The 10,422-nt window shown below is 43.8% G+C and overlaps 1 protein-coding gene across 4 annotated transcripts in view; it reads left to right on the forward strand.

The window, feature by feature from the left end:
• The window catches only part of SH2B1 (SH2B adaptor protein 1), a 33,695-nt gene extending 23,697 nt beyond the window's left edge, over positions 1 to 9,998 (forward strand). For 3 of the 4 annotated variants that reach the window (XM_077449607.1, XM_077449609.1, XM_077449608.1), the window contains one exon: positions 5,934 to 9,998. In XM_077449607.1, the coding sequence (XP_077305733.1) occupies positions 5,934 to 6,247 (314 nt within the window). In that variant the 3' untranslated portion in view covers positions 6,248 to 9,998. Of the gene's footprint in view, positions 1 to 2,752; positions 2,853 to 5,933 lie in introns of all 4 variants that reach the window. The other variant, XM_077449610.1, reaches the window with a different exon arrangement.
• Positions 9,999 to 10,422: the final 424 nt, after the last annotated feature.

Consider the following 10,422-nt stretch of genomic DNA (forward strand, 5'->3'; position numbering starts at 1 on the left):
CAAGGAGTCGGCTGTCCACAGTTAGGATGCCCGTGCATGCACCTGAAGACCAGCAAAGGGCTGGGTTGGGTGAGGGCATCACTGTATCCCTGGCCAGGGAAGTGTGTGTTTTTTAGAAGTCAGCAGCTACAGTATTTGTAGCAGCTGACTTTTTACATTTTTGTTAACTGGGTGAAGAGCCTCATTAAGACCAGACATGAGCCTGTATAGCTTTAAAAAATCTTCCATCTGTAACCGTCAAGGCAGATGGCAATGGATTGGATCCTTCAATGTTGGATCCTTCATTGAAGGATCCAATCCATTGCCACCTGCCCTGACGGTTACAGATGGGAACTTTATTAAGCTTTATAGGCTCATGTCTGATTTTAATACATGTGAGTGGCTTTTTATTTTTGTGGGTTGTTTTATGTTTATATAAAATAACAATAGGCACTGTATGGGTTCTCATTGTCTTTTAACACATAAATACACACTGAATCATCCATCTGCCCATCTGGACTGCTGAGGTTCTTCAAGAGTCATGCCATGTACACATGAGCGTTTTTTCTGTCGGAATAAACTCCAATGGCATTCCGCTCGAGCTGTCTTGCATATTCACGGTCACACCAAAGTCCGACCGTCAAGATCACGGTGACGTACAACACGTACGACAGGACTAGAAAAAGGAAGTTCAATAGCCAGAAGCTAATAGCTTCCGTCTCGTTCTTGCTTCAGAGCATGCGTCGTTTTTGGTACATCGGAACAGCATACAGACAAGCGGTTTTCTCACTAGGAATTGGTTCCATCGGAAAAATTTAGAACATGTTCTCTTTCTAGGTCCATCAGAATTTTCAACATAAAAAGTCTGATAGGGCATACACACGATCGGAATATACGATGAAAAGCTCCCGTCTGACTTTTTCTGTCAGAAATTCCGCTCGTGTGTACACTGCATCAGAGTACTTGCTGATTTATATGGAAAGGAGTCCATCTATTGTTGGAGCATATTGACTTTAGTTGTGGGGGTTAATGGGTGATTCAACGTGGTGGAGGTGTTAGGCCTCATGTACACTGCTGCTGGTACACAGACATTTAGGAGCAGTTGTGCATTTTTTTCCCGCTGCCCCTGAACTCTCCTCTGTTATGTTATCAGTACATGTACACAGAGTTGTTTATAATACGTTCCAGGCAGTTAGGTTTTAGAAGCATTTTTTGGAAAGCAAAAATATGCGTTCAGTACAGATGTTCAGAGGCATTTGAGACGTCAAATGCTTGTAAACGTGGTAACTCGCATTTAGCCGCGTTTCGTTTACAGGCGTTTTTTTAATGTAGATACATTTTTGACTATTTGAAAAAATATACATATATATTTTTTTAAAACGCAGCAGACAAGTTAAATTGTTAAGGGAGGTTTTAAAACATCCGGTCCCGTATGCCTTACTTGCACATTCTTGCAGCACTTACCTGGGCTGTTGCAGGGGACTACTACATTCAAAATTATATGGACTTTTGCTGTTTTATTGTTTTGGTTGAGAGTTTTTTTTTGATTGCTGAAAACACACACAGAACATCAGATCAGACATTAATTATTTCTCTCCACTAAACTATTGGTGATAGTGCAGCATTTATTCTTTATACACATTCTGGTTCTTGCAGTCCACCTTTTTTCAGTGATGCAGTGACAGATCTCGTGTATGCACAGACAGATCTGGCATTGTTGTGTGGAGTTTTGCAAGTTCGATATTGCACAATTTTTGTGCTGCAGGAACAGCAAAATGGTAGGTATCCTGGGGCTGCAGTGACTAAGCTCACCACTTTTTCCCTCCTAGCATTAACTTGGCAGCCTTTTAATCTTTAAAGTGGTTGTAAACCCTCAGGTGTGTGTTGTGTTGTTTTTATTAAGAAAAAAAAACAAAAAAAAAAAACCATGCCTAGCCTTACCTGCTCTGTGCAATAGTTTTGCACAGAGCAGCCCCAATCCTGTTTTTTCTGGGGCCCCCCACCGGTGCTCCAAGCCCCTCCTCTTCATCTCCGCTTTCCTTGCGGACTCGTTCCTGAGTCCCGCTACTGCTAATTTAATGTTTGCTAAGAATATTTAGATATTTGAAAGTCCATGGCCTGGCCACATATGCCCTTTATGTGTAGCAGGAGGCATTAGGTTGACTTAAACATCCATAATTGTTAAATGGACTGAGGCACAGGACCTACAATAAGCACTCCTTAGAACATTTTGTGCAGCGTTTTTGGCTGGAAGAAGATCAGCTTCTGATAATTGTCAGCATAAAATATCAGTCTCTCCTCATCTCAAAAGAACTGAACAAGCTTTTATGAAAAGCTGTGGACAGTTTATGATCAACTTATCTTCACCTTGACACACTCACACTGAAAATGCAGCCCACGTGCCATCACTTTTACAGATCAAGCTGACCTTAGTAGGTTGGGAACATTTTTTGCTCTTTTTTTTTTTTGAAAAGTGGAATCCTCCCTTTTTTAAGTCTGATTTAATTGAACATTTTTATCATGTGACCCGCAATTGGTTCCTGGAATTTGTTGTTGTTGTTGGTTCTGTTGAGCAGATAAGATGTGAAGTCCATAGTGATAGGTCTGCATTTTCTATACAAGATGGCTACCAGAGGAAGTCACATATGTTCGGCGGAGGAGATGTCTCTAAGTGCTTTCTCCTCTTCCCCCCTTCCACATGCATTACTCTTCCCCCTCCCCTTCCTCTCCACTCCATCCTCTTCTCTGATTGGGCACCATCTGTTCTTTGCAGGCCGAGACAGGGCTGACAGTAGAACGACCGTATGTGAGGTCCCTCACCGCATCCCAGACTCACCATCAAACCCCATCTCCATTGGAGCGAATGACTGTATGTAAGTGCTGACTACAACCATTCATGCCCCATTTGTGTCCCTTCCCACAATCCCCTCTCAGGGAGGTGAGAGTTAGGGGTGGGTGGCGGTGGTGGGTGGACCTGTGCCGACTCCAGGCATTGTGGGTTTTTCTAATATCTGGGAGTGTACATAGTAGCCAACCTGCAGAAGAGTTGCAGCTCCCAGCATTGCCCTGATAAGGTGTACTGGGACTTGTAGTTTCTTAATAAATGCAAGATTGCACACTGCATATTACCTAACTTACATGAGGCTTTTCTGTCTTTGTAGAACACCACAATTAGATTACCAGTCACCAATGGCTTTGCATATTCACTTTAACAGCTTTGCTTTTTTGATCATGTTATGCTCCCTAATGAGCTAGGAGACCTCATGTATTATCATAATTACACAACAACTGTAAGCCCTCTGGATGTTGTCTTCAGAGTAAGTAAAGCTAAATATTGGGATTATTATACAGTTTTCATAAGAAGACTAATACAATCATCTAAGACATATTGAAATTTTTACTAGAAGCCCATCTCAACTTGTTCTCTGTGTGATTCAGTCTAATGCTTTCTATGTCCAACAAGTATTTTTACTTTTTTCCTCCTTCTTTTTTTTTATTTTTTTTATTTTTTATAATGTAACGGCAGACAATTTTCTACCCATTACCTTGTGATGCCTTAAAAACCCTTGTTTGTTTCCATTTTGTTCTGGCAAAACCATTTTTGTTATCGCCCAATAGGGATCCTGGGGTCCATACAATGCCTGTAATCACCTAGCGTTGATATTGGGGCCTAGACAATGCCTGTTATTACCCAGCGTGAATCCTGGGGCCTATGCAATACCTGTAATCACCCAGTGGGGATCCTGGGGCCTATAGAGTGCATGTAATCGCCTACTGGGGATCCTGGGGTCTATACAATGCCTGTAATCACCCAGTGGGGATCTCGAGGCCCAAACCTTTCCAGTAATCATCCATTGGGGATCCTTGGATCTATACCATGCCCATAATCACCCAGTGGAGATCCTGGAGCCTATACCATGACTAATCAACAGTTATATCCGTTTTATTTTTTCAATGGTATTTTTAACCTTGAACAAGATTTCCCCCTGCAGTGGGCAGGTGTTAGTAAAGGTGGGAAGGTGGGCGTTGTTTTTGGGAAGTCACTAGCAAGCAGGGGGCTGGGGATGCAGCATTTCTCATATACATAGCTAAACGAAGCAGAGAGCAGGCTAATAGAATATTGAAGGTAGTCACACGGTGTGATTTCTTGTTACATGATCTTTGTATGTAATGTACACTATGCATGCTGGAAAATTTTAGTCCTTGTAGAAAAGAATATGGCATGTCTTGTCTACAGTAAAGAGCGACCTCCACGATTTTTAGTTCCACTTTAACACCTTCCTGCACACGCCATCATCCCTTTAAAAAGTTCTAGATGTCCAGGGGGTAGGCAGGATGGTTGATCATGTGTCCACGGTGATTGGCTGTCACAGTGGACACCTGATCGGGAGTTGGTCCCTCCAGCTATCAATCCTTAGTCAGGACCGAGAGCCATGTGCAGCATGTAGGTGTTGAAGCTCACCCTTCTGCTGCCACAGATATGTCTCACACAGGCAGCAACAGGTTAATGTTCATTCTGAACACATAAGCTGCCTCTTATCTTCACCCTAGATCTAAAAGTGTGAGGTAGCAGCAGGAACACTTAATCAAAGAGCAAATGATTTAAAGAGGAGCTCCAGTTCTTTTTGTGTATGAAAAGGCAGCAACTAAAAAAAGTGTAGCTGCTGTCTTTTAAAAATCGCACTCTGTCCCATGGTCCAGCAATGTGTGCGCACCCGGCTGTGATAGGTTGCGGCTTCACAGCCAGGTATGCATATGGGAGTCGCACTGCGCTGCGTTCTTTTGGGACCTTTGATGTGAAGACTGCAGGGTGGGGGGGGGAACTTCCACTTGGATCACCTAGGCCAGGAATCTGCAATTAGCGGACCTCCAGCTGTTGCAAAATTACAAGTCCCATCATGCCTCTGCCTCTGGGTGTCATGCTTGTGGCTGTCAGAGTCTTGCTATGCCTCATGGGACTACTTGTAGTTCTGCAACAGCTAGAGGTCCGCTAATTGCATATCCCTGACCTAGGCTATCCATGTGTAAGTGGGAGTGGGTACCTGTCAAACCTAGGGGGGGGGGGGTTAGTGCTTAAAGCATAACTTCCTCTTTTGTCTGGAGCTCTGCTTTAAGAGAAGAGGTAGTGCATGTCTGTTGGGAATGTACTAAAAATCTGGCTAATTCTATCTTTAGGCTCTTATTTCTCCTCCCTTTATTGCAGGATTCTGACTGTTAAGCCGGCTAAAGAGGGTTCGAATCTCAGGCAGTTTATTAGGGACCATCGAAATTCAATCCATCTGTGGGCAGGCTAATTGTACCCAAGACGATCCATCGATTGACTTGGGTACAACCAGCTTGTCTGATTTCTAGAATGCAATTATTGCCAGTGGCTTTAGCCGCTGGCAGTTATGGCTGTGTTCTCCTGGAAGGGATGTCTACCTGCGCCCCCCACCCCCCGCCGGAAGACCACAATAGTTCTGCAGAAGGTGTTCATGTGTTGATGAGAGAATCGAGCAATTTTCTTTCTTGCAACCCACTGCTTAATCTACTGCCTGCCTTAGATTTATGGCAGATGAATGGTAATACTGGCAGGATCAACAAGCATTTACAGTGGGAAGTTAGAGAAGCAAACAATGTCGTCCTACTGTAATGAGCAGCTTAAATCATGTATGTGATTTTATTTCTTGCCTATAGTTCTACTTTTATTTATTTTATTTTTTTTTCTGTGCTTATTATGTTTGTAAGGAGCTCTTTCTACTCTGGTGAATAGTTGGATTCTTTTTTAAGAGATAGAAGTTTTATGCCCTTTTCTGCATCTGTAGGACACCTCCTTTTGATCATTGCAAATTCCTCTTTATGTTGTAGCATTTGAGATGATTTTATACTTAAACACCAGCTAGATTTATATTCAAGATGGTGTTAGTTTGGCTAATGACTGTGTCTTACATTTTTTTTTCTTTTCCTGTTTGCAGAGGCAGCCAGCAGCCGTAATCCTCCCCCACTGCCCCCCCACCCTTTGTCGCGGCATCATAGCGCAGAGGGGAACATGCAGCCGCCCTGGTACCCGCCCAGCACCTCCCCTCCAGAAGATTCTGTGATCAGCCGGCCTCCTCCAGAGCCTCCGATCACTCAGCACGAGGAGGGCGCATCACCTGTCGAAAATCAGGAGGAGGCCGCAGTCCGCCTGCAGCAGTTGCAGCCGGGGGGCGCCAGCTCGGAGGATATGAGCGATGCCAATGCTGCTTCACGCGCACGAGCTGTAAACAACCAGTATTCCTTTGTATAAGTGGGGTCAGGCTAAGTAACAGACCGATTTTGGTTGCTGGATCTTTCTCCCATCCTGCTGTTTTCAAGCTTGCCTTCCCAGGCAGAAACACAGTCTCTTGTTTTCTGATATAGACACACTAACGTGGCTAGACCAGAGATGCCAGAGTACGCAAACCCACTGCAGACCCTCCTCCGTATGTGAATAATATAGGAATCTTTCAAATACACTACAGTTCGGTGACACCGGACACACACTAAACTTCATACTAACAGGTCCATTCAAGCTCTGCTAATATGGTACACTACACGTTTTACAGAGGAGGGCTCACCTCAACCACAATGTTCCTGATTTCTTGTCCTGCTTACGTACTAGACCGGTCATTGTTAACCAGTGTTCCTTCAAAGGTTGCTAGAGGTTCTGTGGCTGATTGAGCTCCTATCTGATAGTGCCTACCTAGTTCCAGGGCCAACAATGCTTGGTAGCGCCAGCAGCATGGCACCAGTGATCTTTTTAAGCTAACAGTGGCATTCTAACCATCACTGTAAGGGGAGCATTCTTCCTACTGACCAGCCATGTTATGGGCATTTTTCAAACTGACTTGGTGTTGGCATAAGCCTCCTGAGATCTTAAAATGATCTCAAGGGTTCCTCTGTGGTAAAAAGATTGAAAGGGGCTGTTCTTGACACCTTCCATGTAGCCACTGAGTTCAAAGAGAACCGGTCATAATTGAAAAAATGCAAGCCGGCTTATTTCTAAAAGGTTTATATCTGCCCTAATTTGAAGCAGCACTTCTTGTTGTTGGAGCCGGACTATTTCGCTTGAAGCTTAGACAGACTTGTAGAGTGTGCTGCTCTCAAGCCCTAGGTTGGGCCACTCGCCTAAAAACCTGAGTGCTAAACGCTGGTGGGGGCTCCTCCTTTGCCCAATAAATCTAGGAAGGGAAATCTGCACTCCAAGAACATTCAGACACTGACCATTTTTACCCAATGGGCACCTGCCTGGGACCTCATGCAAGGCAACAATAAAGTTGTCAATGTTTGAACTTTCCTAGAGGTCAGCTGCCTTTTTTCTTCTTCAGCGTGAGGGTAAAGGGTAAGAGGTCACCTGAAGTCCCTCTCTTTCTCGTTTTCCAGTTAACTGCCAGAGCTTGTAGTCTGCCTCCCAGCTTCTGAGTATGCATAACATCATCAAATAACAGGCCCCATCGTTAACAGAAATGTAAAAAAATAACTACAGCACTTGACTGTTGGATACTTGAATGCATGCTTAGGTGCTTAGGAGCTGATTGACTGAGGTTAAGAAAATCCTTGAAAAAGCCTCTTTAAGGTTAAGGCAATCTCTAGCCACAGATTTTTTTTTATTTTTAAAGAAAGCAGCAGCTTTAAATATTTCACCAGTCTACCTTATCGGTTCTAATCCTTTTAGACTGTATATTTGGCTTCTTGCCTAAGCCTGCTTGTGACCGGTTCTCTTTGAAAGGGCATACACAGCTGTTGGTTGTCGTTGCTGTCAATGTCTGCCAATGTATAATTCTTGGCTTCTTAACCTCTTGGCACCGACAGCATGCAAATTTGTGGCCTCTCAGCGGGTGGGCCTTGGTGCAGAGCGACCGCATAATTGCGTGCCACGCTGCAAACACAGATGTGCCGTGAGTGCACTCCCGGAAAGCTCCTGATTGCTCCTTGGGATCGGGAGCTTTACGATCATGTGACAGCCAATCACAGTGGTCACATGATCATCAACCCGCCCCGCGTCCTGGCATCTGAAACCTCTAAAAGGGCCAGGAGGCGATGGCGCCAAGGAAGGATTCTGATAAGTAACATTTGCCTTAAAAATTGCCATATAACAGTGGCCATATATACCCCCACTTTCCATCTCATAACTCAACAGCCCTGTCACCACTTTGCTGAGTGGTACATGGGCCTCATGATCATGTGATTTGGGATCCTGTCCTGCCAGTTCCTGATCATTGCTAGGTGGACGTGAGCTGTAGGTGACAGCAGTCGGTGAGGGTGCTCGCAAACCACAAAAGAAGTATACATATATGTATCAGCCCGATGTTGAGGCCTATCTCCATTCCTCCACATATAAGCATACAGCTGGCAGGAAGGGGTTAAATAACGAACAACCTTTTCATGTGAAAAGTCTCTTGAAGTGAAACTCTAATCTCAGTCCCATCCAGGACAGCTTTATACATGCTGAGGATTCCAGCAAACCCTATTCAGAATCCTTGCTTGTTTTTGTCTTGTAGATAAGGAGATGGAAGTGAAAGGCTTTGTCTTGGCTCCCACACTTATTTACAGTGTTGTAATAAAACACTAAACCCACCAGCATCCTTCTAGATGTTCGGCACTGTGCTTGGTAGCTCACCAGAGATCAATTTCAGTGCAGTAAACCAAGTCTGGGGATGCCATATTACCACAATGCTTGTAATGTGACCACTGTCTCATGCTAAAGGTAGAGAGCCAGTGACGAGAGCAGGCAAGCCTGAGCTCTTAGCCCAAAGATCCTGTCTGCAAACTAAATACTGTTGCAAGGTAGGGATATTTTCCTTTAATGGGAATTCTTAGTTGCAGTTTGAAATTGAAATTTCCTTTTATTGGGAACCATATGCATATCCTGTAAAGATTGAGGCTGGAGTTTTTCTTTAATGTGGTCCCTATTGCCTCTTATGGGCAGGTACTTTCTAGGCATTGGAACCAGGGTCAGGAAGGAGGGCGGTAGCCTCAGAGTGAGTCAACAATAGCCGCTTCACATTTCTGTTTTGACAAGTTACCTATAATATAGAACTCCGGGCAAACCGATAAATACACAGACAATTATTTATATAAGGGCCAAATTAGTATTTCTATTCATCCAGTCCTGAGGTTTACACAGCTCTACCATATAGCACAGTCCTGCCTGGCAGGGGAGGAGGCCTGATTTATTTATTTTTTTCTCTCCTCTGCAGTTCAGTAAGCCCTGGTTCACACAGTGTAGCTTTGAAATCGTGCTACTTCAGCGCATTTTTAAAGCCGCAGATCAGTGCGATTTGCACCTCCCAATCTTATTGCAGTTTGCGATTAGAAGTTTATACAAGTCGCAATAAAATCGGAGGGGGAAAAAAGTAGTGCAGGAACCTTTTTCAAAGTCGCAATTTTGAACAAATTATTGCCGGCAATGAGGTGCGATTTGGAACTATCAAACTGCATGACAAGTCGCACTGGTGTGAACAGGGGCTAACGCTTACAGGTCTTGTCCCTCCCCCAGCCTGTAATTGGACAGCAGCAGACTAATAAGCCCATTTCTCAAGCTGCTCTACCTTCCTTTCAGCTCACATGATGGGCTCCTTTTGCTGCTTCTCCCCCCTACCAGCCTGAGCCTTGCTGTACAGGGACTGCAAGGGGATACAAAAATAAACCGGTACTCACACTGTTTGCATAGAAAAAAACACACACATTTATGGATGCATTAATGAATGCAGCGCTATATTCCTTTGTGTCTTTTATACCTGCCTGGAGTTGAGCTTTGAACTCGAAATTATTGTGGGATAAAGTCAGATCGCCGGTTCTCCTAAGTGATAGAAATTGGTATGAGTTTAAAAAAAGGAAAAAAAAAAAAAACTCTATTGATTTTTGTGTGAAAAATTCAGGTTCAAGTGGACCTGTCACCTACATAAGATAGGAGTATGTTTTGTGTGTAGAACCCGTAATGAAGTCGGGACAACTTGTCATTTTATTAAGAAAGCTGCAATCTTATTGTAAATGAATTGACATAATTGTTGGCACCACACCAGCCGAGATGGTACTTCTCTGATTGGCAGAGTACCCTCCATAGGTACTCTATTATTTTGGTACTGAGATTACGACTTTTAGTTATTATTTTTTTTAGGCCACGGGGATCGGTGAAACACATTTCCCTTGTCAAGTCTTTCAGCTGCTAAATTATGTCTGCTTTTCTCCAATTTATAAAAGTTTGACATGGCAAGATTGTGTGTCAGGGTATGGGGGGAAAAAAAAAAACACAAAACAAAAAAACTTTTTTTTTTTTTTTTTAAATCTTTGGAAGGAGCTGAGGATAAGTTACAACCTTCAACAAAAATAATGCATGTGCTGCTCACCAGCTCTGTAACAAGGTCACCCTTTGTGGAAAAACTGGGTTCCAGAAGCTAGACAGGGGCTTGCCCTATGCCCCGCACACCCAAATGATACAAG

The sequence above is a fragment of the Lithobates pipiens genome, unplaced genomic scaffold (genome assembly GCF_037356315.1).
Source record: "Lithobates pipiens isolate NorthernLeopardFrog02 unplaced genomic scaffold, aLitPip1_a1.2 Scaffold_22, whole genome shotgun sequence".
Lineage (NCBI taxonomy): Eukaryota > Metazoa > Chordata > Amphibia > Anura > Ranidae > Lithobates > Lithobates pipiens.